Genomic DNA, 26,444 nt, shown 5'->3' with positions numbered 1-26,444 from the left:
ATCAATATTCAAGTGTGGCGAGTTCTTGAACTCTTCACTTAGTGTTTCCCATCCACTACCAGGCACCTTGAGCAAAATGCAAAGCATGTGTTTGCAGGGCAGATGGTTCTTTTTCCAGTCAGGACAGGAACAACTAGGCAAAGAACCGCTAAGGTCAAGCAAGTATGTAGCATTGCTGTCTGCACTTAAAACAGTGAACTTTTGGTGTGGAAGTACAGATATGTTTGAGACTGGCATAGAGATGGCTGATGGAAGGCGTTGAGTACAATGATCAAGGAAAAGTCGTGGACGATTATGTAAAAATCTGGGCAAATCTTCAGAGTACCTACGACTTGAGTCCAGACATTTCACATTGTATTCAACGTACCTGGAAACATAATTTATATGTGTATTACAAATTACAAATGGGATTTTATTTCTCATGAATCAACAGCGTATAGCATTGTTTGTTCAATACTTTTATGTTATGCACTATGGGTATTCATTCAGGTTTGTTCATCCAAAAGTCTTATTTCCAATTATGATTGAAATGTACACTTGTCCCTGTAGTTTTTATTTTATTATTAAAAAGAGATGTTTGTAAAACATGATACTACTGGTCAGGCCCAACCTTCATGTCAAGTTCGATGACCATAGGTCATGGTATTGTTGAGTTATAACTCGGACAAGCTTTGGACAACCAACAGACGGAGAGACAGACTGACCTACCGGTTGACCGACATGAGCAAAGCGATTTAGCCCCTCTTCTTTGAATGGGGGGCATTAGTACCTTAAGTGCCAATGAAGACGGTCAATGAAAATTACCTTTTGTAACTATCGGGTACAAACTGTTTCACAACTGTTGTAGTCAGACTGGTCACTGTGCCTGCTGTGTAGTTCTTAAGATAATGTTGTTTCAACTGGTAATGCTGCCTTTCTAATCCATTGGTTGTAGTGACTCTAACATTTGTTAGAGATTGTCTGTGGTAGCGGACCCATCTCTGAAATACATGTTTACATGTTACACAATAGTGATTTTGATTTGTGAGTGGACTTAAGTGCTCAATCAAATCCCATCAATATACTTAAAAATGTTAACCCACCATGGAATAAATACTAAGCCTATCGTTAAACAATGAACAAGGAAAGGATATTTAATAGGTTCAAAGTAACACAAAATAAAAATAATAAAATCACAACATAATAAACAACTAGAAATGTGTCCATAGGACACGGATGCCCCCACTTCGATTTTTTGTCACAGAAAATAAGCCATAATGATTATTCAGGATAATCTGCACATATAGGATAAGTTGAGTTGAGTTGGGTTTTACGGCATCGCAAGACTGTATAGGTTATATGGCGCCATTCAGGCAGGAAAAAACTTGTTGGATCCACATTGGACACATACTTTTCAAGAATTAGATTGGAAACATATATTTTTGAAGTATTTTTGGCAAAAAAGGGCCGTAACTCCTAAATGACTAAAGCGATTTCCATGACTATCGAACTTGATCAAGATATTATGGTCACAAACATGTGTTTAAAGTTTGGTGAGGATTGGACAAACGGTTTTCAAGAATTAGATCGGAAACAATCTTCGGGACGTACGTACGTACAGACAGACAGACGTACGTACGGACAAGGGCAACCCTATATGCCGCCACTTTGTGGGGGCATAAAAAGCTTTTAACACACAGAAGAACATCCAAACAAACAAATACAAGTATCCTACTTAAACTTAAAACTGCCAACATACTTTAGAAGCTGACAACCACTGTTTTTCGAACCAAATACGCAGCCTTTGATTCTTCTGCCAGTGCTGAGATTCCTTCAAGGATTCAACGGCGTCTGTATACATTAGCTCACTGTCTGCATTAGTGATCTCCCGCATCCTTAAATTTGAAAAATGTCAGCATTACTTGCTATCTGTAGTAAAGAGAACAAGAGTGCCAAAATGGCCCTATATTGCTCACCTGATTTAAATTACCAACTAGTCAGTTGTTATTAAGAATGTTGTCATAACAACTATTTTGGGCCTGGGCCATGGGGTTTCGGAGTACAAGATGTCTTTCAGGTTTAAAATGTTGACGCTACATGCCAGTCACTGGGCAATCGCAATAGCTAACCTACTGGACTTCTTCTCAGGTAAGCTAAAAATGTGCTTGAAAAGTGATTGTAGGACGAAATACCCTAAAATGATACATGTATCAAATTATTTGATATATATGGTTAAAAGCCTTCAAAATGCCAAGAAAAATTTGATATCAGCAGAAAAAGTACCTGAAAATGATCCAGTTACTTTAGTGGTTATTTGATTGAAATTCACAATATTAGTTTTTGCTTCAACTGTAAAATAACAGTTTGGTAAATTTTAAGCTTATTAAAACAAACTGCACATTTTTTGAATTCATACTGGAGTGATTTCAGTCTTTTTGCTGTTTAATTTGCAAGAGAGAGTGAAGATTCAGTTTGAATCTAATACTTACAAGACTTTAGTGAAGTAACTCCTTTTTCTGTTGGCTGTTCGTGTTTGATGTCAACCAACGCCCCCAGGACTGCTCACGGTGAAAGTCGCATAAAAACGTGAAACAACCTGTTGTAATAGCATTGCAATATAAGTAACAACTATAATAGCAAAATCATTGGAATTTTCAGGATAAAGTAATTTAGGTTAAATATTTAATACATTTCTATATCTGAGGACAGACCTATGGACAGTGGTACAAGGTGATTTATATATATACTTCTACAATTAGTCTTTCAAAGAAAACCTATTAAACTAGCATCAAATTATGCATGAAATTATTTTTATCCCGTTAAAATATGCCTTTTGGATAACATACTCTACCATATTGTCAATCTAAACGCACTCAAATATATTAGCTTAATGTCACATAGCTAGCTATTCCAGGGTGTTTTATCTCTATATGCATATTTGCAGAAAGTTTTTCAGGGCCAATTTTCTCTTTTACTTCAGTTGCAACAGTATGGAATTCAAGAAAAAAAGGTCAATTCTATCATTTGTTTATGTACCTGGAAATGATGTCTCTATGGCTGCTATCTCTTTTTCATCATAATCAGTCATGAAAAAGGTTGGTGTCCAGTCTGGATTCCACTGCTTCAATACATCGAGGCCTCTGGTAATGTTCTTAATTGTCTCAGAGGGTAAAATAAAGCATCCCACTGTTATGTATCCAATATTTGTAGAAACACAAATAAAGTACAAAGCTATCTCACTTTTACATATGCCATATGTGGCATCCATCAAGCAGATTTCATTGCCATATATTGACAAAAGTCTCCTTTGCCATGCAGTTTGGCAAACAAATAAAAAGTCCTCCCCTTCATCATCTTTAGGGCTAGAATATAAATAAATATTTATAATATACTTTATGTTAATAACCTTCAAAAACAATCATGTCTGACCAGGAATGGGAGAGACATGCCTCTGCTTCAGTCATTTCTGTTACAAGTTTCCAATAATGCACATTTTATTACTGTTAATAAGATACTCCATATTGTGCTCTTTGGGATTGTCTTTTGTGGTCAACGACTTCTAAAACACAATCAAAATAATCATTTACAAAATGTGTATATTTAAAAAGAACTTATCATGCAATACATTTTGTATAACATCTTGCAACAGTACAATGACAATCTGTAGCATGTAATGATTTACCTTGGTACAAAGAAAAAATTATCATCAGGTTCTTCATTCCTCCACTTTACAATATTCTGCTTCAGGTTTTCTTGATCCTCCATTGAAAATCTGTAAAATTTGGGGATCAAAAGATATATAAAAAAGGTTTAATTTTACTTTTTTTCTATTCTCAAATTCATGTTTGCTTAGAAATAGAAAATTCCCAATAGGGATTCATACCCCACATGCCACTAAAGAGAACTATTTAAAAATGTTTGGAAATAAAACATTAGGAAAACAATTTGAAAGTTATAATTTAAAAACAGTTTGACATCACTTCTTAATTAAGTTATGTCACTGAAAGGGAATATGGATGTAATGGATTTAATATGTTCTTACTGAGATAAGCTGAGTGAAGAATACATATGATTTCGAAGACACTTGTTGGAAGGATAAAACCGGTTGCTTGTCTCGGGTACTAAAGGGAAGTTTGTCTTTGAAAAAGAATAAATGTGCCTCTTCATTTCAGCAACGTCCCTTACACCCTCGGCCACCAGACAATGAATTTTGTCTATGACTTTTTTGTCAGCATGATGGGTCATAGCACCAACCTATGGCAAGATTTTGATTTAAAAAATCCAACTTTAGTAAAAATAATTCGGATTGACTACAGAAGCTTATAATATAGTTGCCAGGGCTTCACATCATCTTTATGAGTACTAAATAATACGGAAAAAATCTATATACATGTAATATTTTGAGGTATTTCCTGACACCTTAGGATTTAAAAGCTTATTAATGTAACATGTGACATTTTTGTTTTAAATTGGATCATTTTCAATTTGTTTTTGTATAATTCTATGAATAGGATAGCTACGAACACTAGGGAAAGCCCTATATAAATACATAAAAACCCTTAAATGGATAATGATCATTGTCATTCACAGGACGTGTGTTGCATAGGTAAACACATAATTTATCAGGGGAAACAAACCTCTTCAGTGAGATGGTTCTTGTGAGCCTCTGTGTCTGGGAGTGCAATATACATATAGTGCTGAAACGAAACTTCCTTTGATTCATCATTGAGATCAGCACGAAGATTCTTGCTCTGTTTTCTTCTGGCCCATTCAGAGTTGTGTTCAGTCTTAAAAAACAACAACAGAATAGCAGGTAAATTCATTCTTAATTTTGTGCAAATGAACACAGCATTATATGAGGAAAGGAATTTGTCATACCTTACATAAAATTGATATTGTTGTGTACAATGCATTGAATCTTAGTACTAACTGATATATCACATAGTTAGCGACACATATATCTTGTGCAGTTTTGGGTTAATATATTTTAAATTCGCAAGATTGTCTACCACATAAGTACCAGTAAATTTAAACTTTTCCCCATTTCTCTTGAAATTTGTGTATTATGGATTTGAAGAGAGGAATATAATGTAATCTCACCTTATAAGATGGGAAACGCAAAATGGACCTCACATGAATAGCAGCTGGACAATTCATTTTTGTTGTTGTCTGGATTAATTTCCGCCCTTGTGCACTATACGCATGGTCAGCCTGTTTCAATCAAGATATAATGATAAATTTTACACTATTTGTTTCCTATATTCAAAATAAATAAATGTCCCTAAGTTTTTAGAACATTACATGGACTATTTGGTATACCTGTAGAATGCATGGCGACCAATAAGGAGATCCTGTCCCTCCAAAGGATATCTCTTCCTATAGCTCTTACCAAATCAGAAGGCCATGTAATGGTTTTTATTTAAGAAAAAGGGATAAAAAAAAATTGCAAGTGCTTAATGCAAAATATTTATGAGAACCAACAGGTTTTATTCTCATCCTTTTGGCTGGTAAACTGGGCAAATATAACAAGCCCAAAAGTGAATGTAATTTCAGTTACATTGAATAAAATATTCAAATGTTCCAAGTAAAAGAAATCGAAAATAATTATTTCAGATTTCATTTAATAACATTTCAAGTTTGAAACATAATGTTCATGTTTCCAAATAAAGATACTGCTAGATTAGTTAAAATACCTTCAGATACTAAAATTGGCAGAGACTTTGAATCAGTATATAAAGCTGTTAGCTAATATAGAAAACTTTTTGAACTAACCTTTCCTAAATTCCTTGTTTGGGTTGGCTTTATTTTCTCTGCTCGGTGCCTGTCCGGACCATGGCAGCATTCCCGCACCTCCCTACCTAGGATCATGAATGGTACCCCATCAAATGACAGTGGCAGCCTTTCACTGGAGTGTTCTTCCCAAAAAATTTGTTTTTTCCTGAGCTTCGACAGATCTGGAAAAACACAAACATATTGGGCCTATACCAAGCCACTAACAAATTTTAAAAACAACATTCATTTGCATTTAGTAGCCAACCAGTAGAAATTGGTTGGTTAGCACAAACTATAAAAAAACACTTGAAGGTAATAATTAACATTATGATCAAAATGATACTGTAATTTTATAAAATACCTGGTAAGTCCATTTTTTTCCCTTTGACCTCGACAAAGGAAGACATTGTTGCTATTTCATAATCAAAAATCAATGTGTTAGCATCTTCAGCAGCTGTGCTTCCATGAAAACATTTTATAATGGTAAATCTACCCTGCCCAACTGACGGCATTTTAATGTTGTGCATGATGTGAGTGAACACAAACTTCACTCAAGACTGTCACATGTCATTTCTCCAAGACACACACTTCTTGGAGAAATGCATTTGGATACATGTTTGTTCTATTTGTAGCACATTGGATCATTTAAGAGCAAATGTTTCACTCCTGACCTAATTTGGGTTATCCAAAAACATACAATGCCAAAAATAGAATTTAAATATATGATGATTGAATTATTACTTGTTTATTACTTGTTTAAGTCATTAATACATATAACTGTATAATAGCAAGAGTAAGTCCTTTTTCCTATAGAAGTGCTCAAACATGAACCTTACACTTTCAACCATTAACTCCCAGCTTCTTACATGAACTGACCAATCACTCACATAACAAACATACAAGTTCCCATTTTTAATAAGCCACACCCATGCAACACAGTCATCCTTTCAGAATACTTCCACCAAATCCATATGTCAATCATACCCTTGGAACTACTTCCAGATGGGCCCTTGCTGACAGAAATTGGTTATCTCAAGTACATGCATAATAAACGGTAACAATAATAAACACTAAGCTGTGAAGTGAGTCTTCAAAAGCTGCCAGAATCAAGAAACCTGGCAAAAACTGCAGGACTGTAATTATGGTATTTCATAACTATGTGACACAGACATTACACATACGGTACCATGGATAATTTTTTTGGTGGTTTTAAATTGCAGCTTTGAATGGCAATACTGTAAACACATTATTCAACCTAAGACACATTCAACCAGTTGACTTTCTTGAAATTGGACAATGAATGATTTATGGTCAATTGCCTTTATATACAGTTATAAAATGTTCTTATGATCTAAGTGTGGTGCTTGTCATTACCATTTAAACAATATCTAAGAACAACACCTTCACAAGCATATATGTCATGACAATCCTTTATAAGACTTTTCCCATTTTGTTTAAGAAATAAAAATATATACATTTATCATCATTTTTTATTGTTACAAAAACATACTGTTTTCTGAAATATGCTAACCAAATAAGTAAGTACAGTTTTTCCCAATTTGTCCAGGTGATCAGTCAGTTAAGCTTCAACATAGATTATTATCATATTACAAGGGTAAGTCTCTGATAAGTATCTGCTTCTCAGGATTGCGAATGTTATGTCAAGAACTGAACAAACAGTTTTCTGTGAAAGTCCCTTGACCACTTGAGGTATTTGTTAGTTCAGTTTAATCTTAATTACATTATCAATTATCATCAAGCACTGAATGTTTAATTAATGTAACATCAATTAAGAACTACTTGGATTCATGTACAAACACATTTTCACTAGGGAAAAATTCCGGAAGGGAATCACTTCAGTTTTACCCATGTATGACAATTTTATTAATTTCTTAGTTTTTTGCCAGAACATTTCTTTTTATCATATTTTTTTATTAATCTTAAAAAATCTTCATGTCCAAAATTCTTTTATTTCCTTACTTGTATGGATATCTGTGTGGTGGTTTCACCATTCTTCTTGATCTTGAAAAGGGTAAGGTTTTGTTGCCTCATCGGTATCCCGTAAAGAGTCTGTACTTGTTCACTGCTCGGCATGTCTAACAGATGACTCACAGTTTCTTGCTATTCCTCAGAAGTGAAACTGGATTATTAAATACAAAACAATTTAGAATTAACCACGACAAAAAGGCAAAAAGGACTAACATTCATTTGAAATTCATATTATGCTTGAAACTATATAATATGTCCTGAAAAGTACAATTCTACTTTGTTAATAATATGTCGACCTAGTAGACATATTATAGGGACATACTAGATAAGAGATGAATACTTAGTGACCTCCGGATACTGGTTGTCGCCCTGGTAGACTCATTATTGGGACAAACTAGGTCAGAGATGAATACTTAGTGACCTCCGGATACTGGTTGTCGCTCTCGTAGACTCATTATAGGGACAAACTAGGTCAGAGATGAATACTTAGTGACCTCCGGATACTGGTTGTCGCCCTAGGTGACATATTATAGGGACATACTAGGTAAGAGATGAATACATAGTGACCTCTGGATACTGGTTGTCGCCCTTGTAGACACATAACAGGGACAAACTAGGACATAGCTGAATACATAGTGACCACCGGATACTGGTTGTCGCCCTAGTAGACACATTATAGGGACATACTAGTTAAGAGATGAATACATAGTGACCTCCGGATACTGGTTGTCGCCCTAGTACATATTATAGGGACATACTAGGTCAGAGATGAATACATAGTGACCTCCGGATACTAGTTGTCACCCTGGTAGACATATACTTGGTCAGCGATGAATACATAGTGACCTCCGGATACTGGTTGTCGCCCTAGTAGACATATTATAGGGACATACTAGGTCAGAGATGAATACATAGTGACATCCGGATACTGGTTGTCACCCTGGTAGACATATACTAGGTCAGAATGAATACATAGTGACCTCCGGATACTGGTTGTCGCCCTAGTAGACACATTATAGGGACATACTAGGTCAGAGATGAATACATAGTGACCTCCGGATACTGGTTGTCGCCCTAGTAGACATATTATAGGGACATACTAGGTCAGAGATGAATACATCGTGACCTCCGGATACTGGTTGTCACCCTAGTAGACACATTATAGGGACATAATAGGTCAGAGATGAATACTTAGTGACCTCCGGATACTGGTTATCGCCCTAGTAGACACATACTAGGTCAGAGCTGGATACATAGTGACCTCTGGATACCGGTTGTCGACCTAGTAGACATATTATAGGGACATACTAGTTAAGAGATGAATACATAGTGACCTCTGGATACTGGTTGTCGCCCTAGTAGACACATTATAGGGACATACTAGGTCAGAGATGAATACATAGTGACCTCCGGATACTGGTTGTCGCCCAAGTAGACACATAATAGGGACAAACTAGTTCAAAGCTGGATACATAGTGACCTCAGGATACTGGTTGTCGCCCTATTAGACACATAATAGGGACAAACTAGGTCAGAGCCAGATACATAGTGACCTCCGGATACTGGTTGTCGCCCTAGGTGACATATTATAGGGACATACTAGGTCAGAGATGAATACTTAGTGACCTCTGGATACTGGTTGTTGCCCTAGTAGACACATAATAGGGACATACTAGGTCAGAGCTGGATACATAGTGACCTCCGGATACTGGTTGTCGCCCTAGTAGACACATAATAGGGACATACTAGGTCAGAGATGAATACATAGTGACCTCCGGATACTGGTTGTCGCCCTAGTAGACATATTACAGAGACACACTAGCTCAGAGATTGATACATAGTGACCTCCGGATACTGGTTGTCGCCCAAGTAGACACATAATAGGGACATACTAGGTCAGAGCTGGATACATAGTGACCTCCGGATACTGGTTGTCGCCCTAGTAGACACATAATAGGGACATACTAGGTCAGAGCCAGATACATAGTGACCTCCGGATACTGGTTGTCGCTCTAGGTGACATACTATAGGGACATACTAGGTCAGAGATGAATACTTAGTGACCTCCGGATACTGGTTGTCGCCCTAGTAGACACATAATAGGGACATACTAGGTCAGAGCCAGATACATAGTGACCTCCGGATACTGGTTGTCGCTCTAGGTGACATACTATAGGGACATACTAGGTCAGAGATGAATACTTAGTGACCTCCGGATACTGGTTGTCGCCCAAGTAGACACATAATAGGGACAAACTAGGTCAAATCAGGATATATAGTGACCTCCGGATACTGGTTGTCGCCCTAGTAGACACATTATAGGGACATACTAGGTCAGAGCCAGATACATAGTGACCTCCGGATACTGGTTGTCGCCCTAGTAGACACATAATAGGGACAAACTAGTTCAAAGCTGGATACATAGTGACCTCCGGATACTGGTTGTCGCCCTAGTAGACACATTATTAGGGACAAACTAGGTCAGAGCCAGATACAAAGTGACCTCCGGATACTGGTTGACGCCCTAGGTGAAATATTATAGGGACATACTAGGTCAGAGATGAATACTTAGTGACCTCCGGATACTGGTTGTCGCCCTAGTAGACACATAATAGGGACATACTAGGTCAGAGCCAGATACATAGTGACCTCCGGATACTGGTTGTCGCCCTAGGTGACATATTATAGGGACATACTAGGTCAGAGATGAATACATAGTGACCTCCGGATACTGGTTGTCGCCCTAGTAGACACATAATAGGGACAAACTAGTTCAAAGCTGGATACATAGTGACCTCCGGATACTGGTTGTCGCCCTAGTAGACACATTATTAGGGACAAACTAGGTCAGAGCCAGATACATAGTGACCTCCAGATACTGGTTGTCGCCCTAGGTGACATATTATAGGGACATACTAGGTCAGAGATGAATACTTAGTGACCTCAGGATACTGGTTGTTGCCCTAGTAGACACATAATAGGGACATACTAGGTCAGAGATGAATACATAGTGACCTCCGGATACTGGTTGTCGTCCTAGTAGACACATTATTAGGGACAAACTAGGTCAGAGCCAGATACATAGTGACCTCCGGATACTGGTTGTCGCCCTAGGTGACATATTATAGGGACATACTAGGTCAGAGATGAATACATAGTGACCTCCAGATACTGGTTGTCGCCCTAGTAGACACATAATAGGGACATACTAGGTCAGAGATGAATACATAGTGACCTCCGGATACTGGTTGTCGCCCTAGTAGACATATTACAGAGACACACTAGCTCAGAGATGAATACATAGTGACCTCCGGATACTGGTTGTCGCCCTAGGTGATATATTATAGGGACATACTAGGTCAGAGATGAATACATAGTGACCTCAAGATACTGGTTGTCGCCCTAGTAGACACATAATAGGGACAAACTACTTCAAAGCTGGATACATAGTGACCTCCGGATACTGGTTGTCGCCCTAGTAGACACATTATTAGGGACAAACTAGGTCAGAGCCAGATACATAGTGACCTCCGGATACTGGTTGTCGCCATAGGTGACATATTATAGGGACATACTAGGTCAGAGATGAATACTTAGTGACCTCCGGATACTGGTTGTTGCCCTAGTAGACACATAATAGGGACATACTAGGTCAGAGATGAATACATAGTGACCTCCGGATACTGGTTGTCGCCCTAGTAGACACATTATTAGGGACAAACTAGGTCAGAGCCAGATACATAGTGACCTCCGGATACTGGTTGTCGCCCTAGGTGACATATTATAGGGACATACTAGGTCAGAGATGAATACATAGTGACCTCCGGATACTGGTTGTCGCCCTAGTAGACACATAATAGGGACATACTAGGTCAGAGATGAATACATAGTGACCTCCGGATACTGGTTGTCGCCCTAGTAGACATATTACAGAGACACACTAGCTCAGAGATGAATACATAGTGACCTCCAGATACTGGTTGTCGCCCTAGTAGACACAATATAGGGACATACTAGTTAAGAGATGAATACATAGTGACCTCCGGATACTGGTTGTCGCCCTAGTAGACACATCATAGGGACATACTAGGTCAGAGCCAGATACATAGTGACCTCCGGATACTGGTTGTCGCCCTAGGTGACATACTATAGGGACATACTAGGTCAGAGATGAATACTTAGTGACCTCCGGATACCGGTTGTCGCCCTAGTAGACATATTATAGGGACATACTAGGTCAGAGATGAATACATAGCGACCTCTGGATACTGGTTGTCACCCTGGTAGACATATACTAGGTCAGAGATGAATACATAGTGACCTCCGGATACTAGTTGTCGCCCTAGTAGACATATTATAGGGACATACTATGTCAGAGATGAATACATAGTGACCTCCGGATACTGGTTGTCACCCTGGTAGACATATACTAGGTCAGAGATGAACACATAGTGACCTCCGGATACTGGTTGTCGCCCTAGTAGACATATTATAGGGACATACTAGGTCAGAGATGAATACATAGTGACCTCCGGATACTGGTTGTCGCCCTAGTAGACATATTATAGGGACATAATAGGTCAGAGATGAATACTTAGTGACCTCCGGATACTGGTTATCGCCCTAGTAGACACATACTAGGTCACAGCTGGATACATAGTGACCTCTGGATACTAGTTGTCGACCTAGTAGACATATTATAGGGACATACTAGTTAAGAGATGAATACATAGTGACCTCCGGATACTGGTTGTCGCCCTAGTAGACACATTATAGGGACATACTAGGTCAGAGATGAATACATAGTGACCTCCGGATACTGGTTGTCGCCCTAGTAGACACATAATAGGGACATACTAGGTCAGAGCTGGATACATAGTGACCTCCGGATACTGGTTGTCGCCCTAGGTGACATACTATAGGGACATACTAGGTCAGAGATGAATACTTAGTGACCTCCGGATACTGGTTGTCGCCCAAGTAGACACATAATAGGGACAAACTAGGTCAAATCTGGATATATAGTGACCTCCGGATACTGGTGGTCGCCCTAGTAGACACATAATAGGGACATACTAGGTCAGAGTTGGATACATAGTGACCTCCGGATACTGGTTGTCGCCCTAGGTGACATATTATAGGGACATACTAGGTCAGAGCCAGATACATAGTGACCTCCGGATACTGGTTGTCACCCTGGTAGACATACACTAGGTCAGAGATGAATACATAGTGACCTCCGGATACTGGTTGTCGCCCTAGTAGACATATCATAGGGACATACTAGGTCAGAGATGAATACATAGTGACCTCCGGATACTGGTTGTCGCCCTAGTAGACATATTACAGAGACACACTAGCTCAGAGATTGATACATAGTGACCTCCGGATACTGGTTGTCGCCCTAGAAGACACATTATAGGGACATACTAGTTAAGAGATGAATACATAGTGACCTCCGGATACTGGTTGTCGCTCTAGTAGACACATAATAGGGACATACTAGGTCAGAGCCAGATACATAGTGACCTCCGGATACTGGTTGTCGCCCTAGGTGACATACTATAGGGACATACTAGGTCAGAGATGAATACTTAGTGACCTCCGGATACTGGTTGTCGCCCAAGTAGACACATAATAGGGACAAACTAGGTCAAATCTGGATATATAGTGACCTCCGGATACTGGTGGTCGCCCTAGTAGACACATAATAGGGACATACTAGGTCAGAGTTGGATACATAGTGACCTCCGGATACTGGTTGTCGCCCTAGGTGACATATTATAGGGACATACTAGGTCAGAGCCAGATACATAGTGACCTCCGGATACTGGTTGTCACCCTAGGTGACATACTATAGGGACATACTAGGTCAGAGATGAATACTTAGTGACCTCCGGATACTGGTTGTCGCCCTAGTAGACACAGAATAGGGACAAACTAGGTCAAAGCTGGATACATAGTGACCTCCGAATACTGGTTGTCGCCCTACTAGACACATAATAGGGACAAACTAGTTCAAAGCTGGATACATAGTGACCTCCGGATACTGGTTGTCGCCCTAGTAGACACATTATAGGGACATACTAGGTCAGAGCCAGATACATAGTGACCTCCGGATACTGGTTGTCGCCCTAGGTGACATATTATTAGGGACAAACTAGGTCAGAGATGAATACATAGTGACCTCCGGATACTGGTTGTCGCCCTAGTAGACACATAATAGGGACAAACTAGTTCAAAGCTGGATACATAGTGACCTCCGGATACTGGTTGTCGCCCTAGGTGACATATTATAGGGACATACTAGGTCAGAGATGAATACTTAGTGACCTCCGGATACTGGTAGTCGCCCTAGTAGACACATAATAGGGACATACTAGGTCAGAGCCAGATACATAGTGACCTCCGGATACTGGTTGTCGCCCTAGGTGACATATTATAGGGACATACTAGGTCAGAGATGAATACATAGTGACCTCTGGATACTGGTTGTCGCCCTAGTAGACACATAATAGGGACAAACTAGTTCAAAGCTGGATACATAGTGACCTCCGGATACTGGTTGTCGCCCTAGTAGACACATTATTAGGGACAAACTAGGTCAGAGCCAGATACATAGTGACCTCCGGATACTGGTTGTCGCCCTAGGTGACATATTATAGGGACATACTAGGTCAAAGCTGGATACATAGTGACCTCTGGATACTGGCTGTTGCCCTAGCAGACACATTATAAGGACATACTAGGTCAGAGATGGATTATGAATACATAGTGACCTCTGGATACTGGTTGTCGCCCTAGTAGACACATTATTAGGGACAAACTAGGTCAGAGCCAGATACATAGTGACCACCGGATACTGGTTGTCGCCCTAGGTGACATATTATAGGGACATACTAGGTCAGAGATGAATACATAGTGACCTCCGGATACTGGTTGTCGCCCTAGTAGACACATAATAGGGAAATACTAGGTCAGAGATGAATACATAGTGACCTCCGGATACTGGTTGTCGCCCTAGTAGACATATTACAGAGACACACTAGCTCAGAGATGATACATAGTGACCTCCGGATACTGGTTGTCGCCCTAGTAGACACAATATAGGGACATACTAGTTAAGAGATGAATACATAGTGACCTCCGGATACTGGTTGTCGCCCTAGTAGACACATCATAGGGACATACTAGGTCAGAGCCAGATACATAGTGACCTCCGGATACTGGTTGTCGCCCTAGGTGACATACTATAGGGACATACTAGGTCAGAGATGAATACTTAGTGACCTCCGGATACTGGTTGTCGCCCTAGTAGACACATTATTAGGGACAAACTAGGTCAGAGCCAGATACAAAGTGACCTCCGGATACTGGTTGTCGCCCTAGGTGACATATTATAGGGACATACTAGGTCAGAGATGAATACATAGTGACCTCCGGATACTGGTTGTCGCCCTAGTAGACACATAATAGGGACAAACTAGTTCAAAGCTGGATACATAGTGACCTCCGGATACTGGTTGTCGCCCTAGTAGACACATTATTAGGGACAAACTAGGTCAGAGCCAGATACAAAGTGACCTCCGGATACTGGTTGTCGCCCTAGGTGACATATTATAGGGACATACTAGGTCAGAGATGAATACTTAGTGACCTCCGGATACTGGTTGTCGCCCTAGTAGACACATAATAGGGACATACTAGGTCAGAGCCAGATACATAGTGACCTCCGGATACTGGTTGTCGCCCTAGTAGACACATTATAGGGACATACTAGGTCAGAGCCAGATACATAGTGACCTCCGGATACTGGTTGTCGCCCTAGGTGACATATTATAGGGACATACTAGGTCAGAGATGAATACATAGTGACCTCAAGATACTGGTTGTCGCCCTAGTAGACACATAATAGGGACAAACTAGTTCAAAGCTGGATACATAGTGACCTCCGGATACTGGTTGTCGCCCTAGTAGACACATTATTAGGGACAAACTAGGTCAGAGCCAGATACATAGTGACCTCCGGATACTGGTTGTCGCCCTAGGTGACATATTATAGGGACATACTAGGTCAGAGATGAATACTTAGTGACCTCCGGATACTGGTTGTTGCCCTAGTAGACACATAATAGGGACATACTAGGTCAGAGATGAATACATAGTGACCTCCGGATACTGGTTGTCGCCCTAGTAGACACATTATTAGGGACAAACTAGGTCAGAGTCGGATACATAGGGACCTCCGGATACTGGTTGTCGCCCTAGTAGACATATTATAGGGACATACTAGGTCAGAGATGAATACATAGTGACCTCCGGATACTGGTTGTCGCCCTAGTAGACACATAATAGGGACATACTAGGTCAGAGATGAATACATAGTGACCTCCGGATACTGGTTGTCGCCCTAGTAGACATATTACAGAGACACACTAGCTCAGAGATGAATACATAGTGACCTCCGGATACTGGTAGTCGCCCTAGTAGACACAATATAGGGACATACTAGTTAAGAGATGAATACATAGTGACCTCCGGATACTGGTTGTCGCCCTAGTAGACACATCATAGGGACATACTAGGTCAGAGCCAGATACAAAGTGACCTCCGGATACTGGTTGTCGCTCTAGGTGACATACTATAGGGACATACTAGGTCAGAGATGAATACTTAGTGACCTCCGGATACTGGTTGTCGCCCAAGTAGACACATAATAGGGATAAACTAGGTCAAAGCTGGATACATAGTGACCTCCGGATACTGGTGGTCGCCCTAGTAGACACATAATAGGGACATACTAGGTCAAAGCTGGATACATAGTGACCTCCGGATACTGGTTGTCGCCCTATGTGACATATTATAGGGACAAACTAGGTCAGAGATGAATACTTAGTGACCTCCGGATACTGGTTGTCGCCCTAGTAGACACATCATAGGGACATACTAGGTCAGAGCCAGATACATAGTGACCTCCAGATACTGGTTGTCACCCTAGGTGACATACTATAGGGACATACTAGGTCAGAGATGAATACTTAGTGACCTCCGGATACTGGTTGTCGCCCTAGTAGACACATAATAGGGACAAACTAGGTCAAAGCTGGATACATAGTGACCTCCGGATACTGGTTGTCGCCCTAGGTGACATATTATAGGGACATACTAGGTCAGAGATGAATACATAGTGACCTCCGGATACTGGTTGTCGCCCTAGTAGACACATCATAGGGACATACTAGGTCAGAGCCAGATACATAGTGACCTCCGGATACTGGTTGTCACCCTAGGTGACATTCTATAGGGACATACTAGGTCAGAGATGAATACTTAGTGACCTCCGGATGCTGGTTGTCGCCCTAGTAGACACATAATAGGGACAAACTAGGTCAAAGCTGGATACATAGTGACCACCGGATACTGGTTGTCGCCCTAGGTGACATATTATAGGGACATACTAGGTCAGAGATGAATACATAGTGACCTCCGGATACTGGTTGTCGCCCTAGTAGACACATAATAGGGAAATACTAGGTCAGAGATGAATACATAGTGACCTCCGGATACTGGTTGTCGCCCTAGTAGACATATTACAGAGACACACTAGCTCAGAGATGATACATAGTGACCTCCGGATACTGGTTGTCGCCCTAGTAGACACAATATAGGGACATACTAGTTAAGAGATGAATACATAGTGACCTCCGGATACTGGTTGTCGCCCTAGTAGACACATAATAGGGACATACTAGGTCAGAGCCAGATACATAGTGACCTCCGGATACTGGTTGTCGCCCTAGGTGACATATTATAGGGACATACTAGGTCAGAGCCAGATACATAGTGACCTCCGGATACTGGTTGTCACCCTATGACATACTATAGGGACATACTAGGTCAGAGATGAATACTTAGTGACCTCCGGATACTGGTTGTCGCCCTAGTAGACACATAATAGGGACATACTAGGTCAGAGCTGGATACATAGTGACCTCCGGATACTGGTTGTCGCCCTAGTAGACACATTATAGGGACATACTAGGTCAGAGCCAGATACATAGTGACCTCCGGATACTGGTTGTCGCCCTAGGTGACATATTATAGGGACATACTAGGTCAGAGATGAATACATAGTGACCTCAAGATACTGGTTGTCGCCCTAGTAGACACATAATAGGGACAAACTAGTTCAAAGCTGGATACATAGTGACCTCCGGATACTGGTTGTCGCCCTAGTAGACACATTATTAGGGACAAACTAGGTCAGAGCCAGATACATAGTGACCTCCGGATACTGGTTGTCGCCCTAGGTGACATATTATAGGGACATACTAGGTCAGAGATGAATACTTAGTGACCTCCGGATACTGGTTGTTGCCCTTGTAGACACATAATAGGGACATACTAGGTCAGAGATGAATACATAGTGACCTCCGGATACTGGTTGTCGCCCTAGTAGACACATTATTAGGGACAAACTAGGTCAGAGCCAGATACATAGTGACCTCCGGATACTGGTTGTCGCCCTAGGTGACATATTATAGGGACATACTAGGTCAGAGCTGGATACATAGTGACCTCCGGATACTGGTTGTCGCCCTAGTAGACACATAATAGGGACATACTAGGTCAGAGATGAATACATAGTGACCTCCGGATACTGGTTGTCGCCCTAGTAGACATATTACAGAGACACACTAGCTCAGAGATGAATACATAGTGACCTCCGGATACTGGTTGTCGCCCTAGTAGACACAATATAGGGACATACTAGTTAAGAGATGAATACATAGTGACCTCCGGATACTGGTTGTCGCCCTAGTAGACACATCATAGGGACATACTAGGTCAGAGCCAGATACATAGTGACCTCCGGATACTGGTTGTTGCTCTAGGTGACATACTATAGGGACATACTAGGTCAGAGATGAATACTTAGTGACCTCCGGATACTGGTTGTCGCCCAAGTAGACACATAATAGGGACAAACTAGGTCAAAGCTGGATACATAGTGACCTCCGGATACTGGTGGTCGCCCTAGTAGACACATAATAGGGACATACTAAGGTCAAAGCTGGATACATAGTGACCTCCGGATACTGGTTGTCGCCCTATGTGACATATTATAGGGACAAACTAGGTCAGAGATGAATACTTAGTGACCTCCGGATACTGGTTGTCGCCCTAGTAGACACATCATAGGGACATACTAGGTCAGAGCCAGATACATAGTGACCTCCAGATACTGGTTGTCACCCTAGGTGACATACTATAGGGACATTCTAGGTCAGAGATGAATACTTAGTGACCTCCGGATACTGGTTGTCGCCCTAGTTGACACATAATAGGGACAAACTAGGTCAAAGCTGGATACATAGTGACCTCCGGATACTGGTTGTCGCCCTAGGTGACATATTATAGGGACATACTAGGTCAGAGATGAATACATAGTGACCTCCGGATACTGGTTGTCGCCCTAGTAGACACATCATAGGGACATACTAGGTCAGAGCCAGATACATAGTGACCTCCGGATACTGGTTGTCACCCTAGGTGACATTCTATAGGGACATACTAGGTCAGAGATGAATACTTAGTGAACTCCGGATGCTGGTTGTCGCCCTAGTAGACACATAATAGGGACAAACTAGGTCAAAGCTGGATACATAGTGATCTCCGAATACTGGTTGTCGCCCTAGTAGATACATAATAGGGACAAACTAGTTCAAAGCTGGATACATAGTGACCTCCGGATACTGGTTGTCGCCCTAGTAGACACATTATAGGGACATACTAGGTCAGAGCCAGGTACATAGTGACCTCCGGATACTGGTTGTCGCCCTAGGTGACATATTATAGGGACATACTAGGTCAGAGATGAATACATTGTGACCTCCGGCTACCAGACACATAACAGGGACATACATTTACAAGGCTTTATAGAATCAAGAATTTGTGCAAGCCTGGAAGTTATTTTACAAGTGCAGGGCTTGATGGCTTATGTTAATAAACAAGTGCAGGGCTTGCTGGCTTTGGTTTATTTTGACCATTTGTTGTTGTAGCGAACGCATAATAGGACGATCAAGACCTGAGCTCAACATATAGTGACCTCATACAATATTGCTATACACTAATACAGACATAGTAAGTTAATATTAGTTTGCCATGAATTGTCAAAACGATGAATTTAGATGATAATTAATATTAATAATAAGTATTAAATAAAGCGCTCGACGACAAGCTTTATAAATACTGTTTACATAATACCTCGAATTTATATTACAATGTAATTAAATACCTGGTTATTCAAATCTACTATCTTTGACATTGACAAAGGAAGACGTTTTCGATTATTTCTAATCGAAATTTAGTTCGTTGGCATATTTAATCGGCAGACCATAGTCCATACGCCATAAAAACATTATTCTCATTAGTCTCATCTGTCGATTTGGTAGCCATTTTGATTTTGTGACGTTTGCAGTACGTCACACAAACAACTGCCCTTGACTCCGCCTCCTCCAGATACTGGATGTCGTTTGTTGAAACAAATATATGTCTGGTTTTGTGAGGTAAAATAACGTTGACAACTAACAAATTTTCTCGATTTTTTGACCGGTATCCGGAATTCTGGGGTTCCGGTTATGTAGGGATTTTTTTACATTGAAAATAGAAGGGGAAAACAGAGACTCTGAAAAAAGTCCGGTATCCCGAGGATTCCGGTTTTGTGGAGTTCCGGTTTAGTGAGTTTCTACTGTATAATGCCCACCGCGTTCTTTTCTATAATTTCCCCACATTCTACCGCATTGAGTCACTGCGATACGCTGCATTGCATAGTGTTAATTTACGGTAATTAAGGTAGCTTCAGGGTAAGGTTACCCACGCAATTGAGTGAGATTCATTCTGCATTCGTGGTTCAATTAACATGTACAAATTTCTATTTGTACCACCTTTATCTGTTAAAATACCTGTGTAGTGGTAAGCAGCATTGAGGCGACACGCCACATGCATGTTTTTCGGAAGACGCATGCTGTAGCAGCAGATGAACGCTGTGATGACGCGCACCACGGCCTTGGCTACCGCGGAATATTTTTCTGTGATTCTTCGCAATGATGCTAACTCTCCCACTGTGTCTAAACGTTTGTAGCTAAAAATGCGTGGTTGGTACAGTAGTGTAAAATTTCTTGACAGAAAATGGTAACCAGTCTGTTCTAAATTACCATGGTATGTATTGGGGGCAAGGCAAAATTTATAGAATTATTACACTGTTTTTAACATGTATATATATATATATTTCTGAGAAAACAACAGACATTTGATTGTTAGTCTTTTGTTTTGCTCTAACAATGACAGTCTGATGTTTTATTTTCTATTCATATAATTGTCCTTATTGCTCATTTTTACTATGCAAATAAATAAGTACTTTTGAAACCATTTTCTTTATATATTTCATACCAAGTGGTCATAACCAGTAATACGATTGTTTTTCTGGCAGAACTTCATGCTACTGAGAAAATGGCCCTCTTAAATACAAACTACATTGTAGGGTGATACATAATAATAAATAGTTCTTAGATGCCGACCATTAGAATGTATTAAAACACACTGATATATGGCTATTGTACATTCCAGGAAAAAGACTGTAGCCTGGTCAGTGCCTTTCAATCCTGAGGTATGACAAGATTCATTAAATTTGACATTAGGGCCTAAAACATATAAGCTCACAGAGGTTTTATTACCGACTACCCTGGTATTGTTTTTTGTTATATATTTCTTAAAACTCTTTATTAAAGTGTATAGGAGCATAGCTATGAAGGTTTTGATGTTGTGTGGATGGTACAAGTTCAACACCCTTATAAAAATGCTTATGCTTGATGACAAAAACAAATACTAGTATTCCATAAAAGAGATTTGAATTTAAAAATAATTTTTGAATTTAATAAATGTTACTTTACTGAAGTCTTGGGCGATTTCTTTTCTTTAACCTTGGTGGCCGGTTTGATATATGTGTGAAGATTTTGCGTGTTAAACATGAATGCTTATATGCTTCTATATAGTATATCTTGTATTGATTCTTTTGTTTCTATTTTTAGGCCCAGGGAACAACTGTCAAATCCGGTGCTAAGAGCAAGGTACGATACTCAGACGGGGTGATACGTCGAACCAACTGGGTGGGCAATGTGCTTGAAGATACCATCCTGCAGATATTTGCCAACGGGGAGATGGATGTATTTGTAAACATAATCAAGGTGAAATGGTTATTGACACATGATTGTTATGACACATGTATAGTTTCATCGCATTCTGCACCTAGGGTTTCCCTCACACAGTATGCACATGTTTTGGACTCAATTTGCAAGCTAGGGATGCCCATTTTGAACTAACCATGCATCCCTAGGACCCCCAAATCGAGGGGTGAAAGCGAAAAGGTCCTATCTTCTTCTTTATTTAATGTCACTTAGAACCTTTTCACATTCATCCCTCGATTAATAAAACTTCCATTGATTGGAAGCGATGCATTACAACCCAATATGATTTCCACAGACCCTACATTTATCAAGTATAACAACCACATTTAAGTTATGCCCAACTTAGTACTCACTTCTTCAAATTCTGTTTATACTCACCTATTTACTTGTGAAAAATGAACATTTCAAAACAATTACAGGCTCCACTAAACCAAGGTCACAGCATTAAGAATATGAACAAAATGTTCCGATATTATGTTTATTGTACATATTATTTAAGCTATGTTATGAAGAGACATTCTCATTCATCTGAGGTTTGATTATGATAAATCATCATCACTCTGGTGAACAAGAATGTGAAGAGATTAAATGATATAAACTATAAATATATGATGGCATGATAGCTGAAAACTAAGGGTAAACAAAGTAGAGTGCTCAGCTCAAGAGGGATGTAACTTAATATAAAAGTTTAGTTTGTTTTGCACTATTATATTACATAAGCGCTTGAACTAGAGATGAGACTACTAGCCCTAATTGGCTTCTATGTTGTCCGATTACTGCACTCCCTTCTCATTAAGGCAACCCCGGTTCAATTCCCAGCGTGGGGGCATGTGAGTTTGGTATGTGGTCATCAAGCCAGACAATTGGGTTCCCCCAGGCACTTTGGTTTTCCCCCGCAACACAAAACCACACTCTAAGACTACATTGTGCCGACAAGAGTGATTAATATAATGTTGTATTATTTTGTTTCACCAACTTTGTTTAAAGTATGGAAGCATAAACAAAAAACTGGCTTCTTAGCTAGTATTGACCTCTCTCTCTCTATACATATATATATTGGCTTTGCAGGTTGAAGTTGTTCCAAGCTACTCTGCACTGAAGGTTTGGTGGGAGGCAAGCGGAGTGCATGAAAAAGACAAACAAACTCAACAGCTCCTTGAAACACAGGCTGGCAAACTCAGGTGAGCATTGCTCCCAACATCAAGCCCGGGACTTTGTTAAACATCTAAATCAACCCTCGCACAATCATATGAAGTACCTTGAAATAATATATGATTGGTAAATGTATTGTACGTTATTCTTCAATGACAGTTACCGCAAATTACCCGTATTTTATCAGTGTATGTATACCATGTGACAAATTACGTCATACATGCTACGTCAGAAGGCAATATTTGGCTTAAAATATAGACTTAAAACAAAGATAACTTTTCTTTTACTTCACCATTTAAAAAGAAACAGGGCAGTCTATGCTGCTTAAAGAGCCTCACCTTCGTTTTATTACCGTAGTTTGATAAGGTGATTATTTTCATCAAACACTTCGACAAACCTGTTTCACAAAATAATGTTTTGACAGTGCTCCTTCAGACGGCCGTTTTGTGAAAAGGGCTTTTAAGTGTTTTTAGAAACTAGACTTTCAATCAAACTCTGGTAAAAGACCAAAAGAAGGGCTCCGTAAGCGGCGTAAACTGCGTTGTGTTTCATTTAAAATTGTGAAGAAATCGTGGAGTTATCTTTGTTTAAAGTCTTCGTTCAAAGCAAAATGTTGCCTTCAGACATACCATTTATGACGTAATTTAATTAAATGCTTCCAGCAGATAATTTAATTGTTAATGAAATCGAAACCAATTCCCATCACTACCTTTATTGAGAGATGAATCAGTATTAAAGATGTATTTTTATTGCAGGCACTTGTTACTTCAGTTTCAGGTGTGTGGGCGTGTGCCTCTGGTCGTGTTCATGAGGGATATCAGCGCAGCTCGCCAGAAGCAAATAGAGGAGCTACTTCATAACCTTGACACGGGGCCTCCAGATACGGAAACAGAGCTGGATGTGACAGAGCAAGACAAGCTTGAACAGCAGGAAGATTGGAAAAGGAAACAAGCATGGAAATCTACTGGGCATAGTACTGATTTGGTGGTGAAACCAGGTGAAACTGATGTTGAAAGAATTGAGTTTGAGGACAAATTGTTTGATAATCATGAAGTTGATAGTAATATATGTGAAGGTGTATCATACAGTTTTGATAAAGAATTGAGTGCTGAAGAGAAAGGGGTTGAAGAAATTGATTTAGAAAGAGTAAGAACTAGTGACTTCAAGTTCAGACAAGATCTGTATGGGTTACAGCATGATTCCCTTATGAAGAAAGTGCTAGATAGCAAGCTGGCAAAAAGGCCCCTTGCTGCAGTAGAGGAAAAAGAAACATTCAATATGGACAGACTGGTTTTCAAGCAAGATAAGAAAAGGGCTTATAAGCCTTTTAAAGTATCAAAAAGAAGATTAGAAAGATTGGAAAGGCAGACTTATGGATACAATAATTATGATGATTAGAAATGTATTTTTTGTTCTTTTTTATGTGTGGTACTTTGCAAAAATGTTTAGCAATAAAGTTTCATGTATAGTTTATGTAATAACAATCTGTTAATAATTATAAATTTTTTTAGTAATGGTATGTCTTAGAGCATCTAAGACTACTGTTGAAATTGGACTCAAAGCCATTTATATTGATTTCAAGTTGATTTTTACTAGTTTTAATGCACTTTATATCAAACGGAAGACAATCTAAACAAACGCATCTATAAGACTGAAAGGGAAAGCTCTCAATCCTGATTTCACAATAATCCTAAATATGATCATCCCTGGATTCGCTTCTTGAAGCAATACTTGAAAGTATTTTCAATGTTGCATGTGCAGACAGAAGTGCAGTATCACCTCCCTACCAAGTTTGGTGAACCTAGGTCAAACCGTTCTCAAGATTTTGAGCAGAAATGTTTTTTATATTGGGGGTCGCCGCGACCTTGACCTTTGACCTAGTGACCCCTAAAACAATAGGGATCCTCTACACCTCACGACCAACCTCTCTACCAAGTTTGGTGATCCTAGGTCATGCGGTTTTCCAGTTATCGATCGGAAACGAAGTGTGACGTACGGACGGACTGACGGACTACCGGACAGGGCAAAAACAATATGTCTCCCCCAGAGAGGGGGAGACATAACTATTCAAATTTAATGGTTCAATAGGCCAGTTAGGTTCAGCATTTTTTTAAGTCACATACCCAAACAGCAGGAACACAGTTTGGAGTCTGCTTTTACTTAACAGATTTCAAAACAGAATGTACAAAACTCCAGGATCCTATCATACACTTCCTGTACTAACTTTTCTGTAAAAGATTCACGTATTGGCCATATGAAGGCATTATTTTAATCATGTACGCCAACTTATTAAGTAAGCTTTGCCTCATAAGTTTAATTGAATTTCTTTTTGTTTGAACCTCATGGCGCTTGCTAAAAAAGCAATGGAGTAATCCAGTTCTATTGTTAATCATGTCAAGCCGACAAGCTGATCGCATGTTCCAACCATGACCCTCCAAGGTCAAGGCCGTAATTTTGTGTCAAAGCTCAGGTAGCTGTATTCTTCATGTCTGCTCCAGGAAATTATAAGAGGACATCTTGATTTAATATTGATTATATTAATAAGGATTGGAACTCAATGGTGTTTAAATGAAAGAATGTGCTGTACTGGAGTTAATTACTAGTATAACAAATCCAACTATATTATAACAAGAGGCCCACAAGCCCTGTGCTCTACTATGACCTTGTTTGGTCATTTTCTTTACATATAGTATACAGTGTGTGTATACCAGGTGATAAATTGCGTCACAAATGCTGTGTTGGAAGGCAATATTTTGCTTCAAATGAAGAATTTAAACAAAGGTAACTTTTCTATTTCTTCACCATTTTAAATGAAACATAGTGCAGTCTACGCTGCGAACAGAGCCCTGCCGTAGGTTTTAACCAGAGTTAATGCTATGATTTAATATTGATATAACAACATTAATTATTGATGTAAAACACAAGGAACATAAAAATACTAGTATAATATTTTAATCATTATATGACTTACATAAATAATTCTTATTGCCAAGGTTAAAGAATTTGTATGTATTTTAGTAAAAAATGGGCATAACTTGATAATACTTATGATCAGAGTTACGGGCTTGGATTTACATATGCGTATCTAGCAACATGTGTACCAAGTTTCATTTGAATTGACAATACCTAGACTTTTCCTGGAAAAAACGTCAACATATAAACTATATATAGTCATTGTCATCAAATTATTTTATGAACAACAAATGGTTATACAGCGGAAATATTTCTTTACAGACATTATCTCAAAACAATATCTACATGCATCTACACATTTGAATACCAAATGATATCCTTGATGATCATATC

General features: G+C 39.6%; 1 protein-coding gene across 1 annotated transcript; it reads right to left on the bottom strand.

Moving 5' to 3' along the window:
* Position 1: 1 nt before the first annotated feature.
* Positions 2–20,242, bottom strand: LOC128244942 (uncharacterized). Its single transcript, XM_052963107.1, has 12 exons — positions 20,039–20,242; positions 7,732–7,891; positions 5,752–5,933; positions 5,080–5,190; positions 4,617–4,766; positions 4,022–4,233; positions 3,662–3,751; positions 3,016–3,341; positions 2,469–2,575; positions 1,739–1,874; positions 805–980; positions 2–367 (listed from the first exon to the last, which is right to left on the bottom strand). The coding sequence occupies exons 3-9, from the start codon at positions 5,845–5,847 to the stop codon at positions 2,475–2,477; spliced, it is 1,086 nt and encodes a 361-aa protein (XP_052819067.1). The 5' UTR covers positions 5,848–5,933; positions 7,732–7,891; positions 20,039–20,242; the 3' UTR covers positions 2–367; positions 805–980; positions 1,739–1,874; positions 2,469–2,474.
* Between the last annotated feature and the right edge of the window lie 6,202 nt (positions 20,243–26,444).

Source organism: Mya arenaria, chromosome 8 (genome assembly GCF_026914265.1).
Source record: "Mya arenaria isolate MELC-2E11 chromosome 8, ASM2691426v1".
In the NCBI taxonomy this organism is placed as follows: domain Eukaryota; kingdom Metazoa; phylum Mollusca; class Bivalvia; order Myida; family Myidae; genus Mya; species Mya arenaria.
This window is presented reverse-complemented; position numbering and strand designations above follow the sequence as displayed.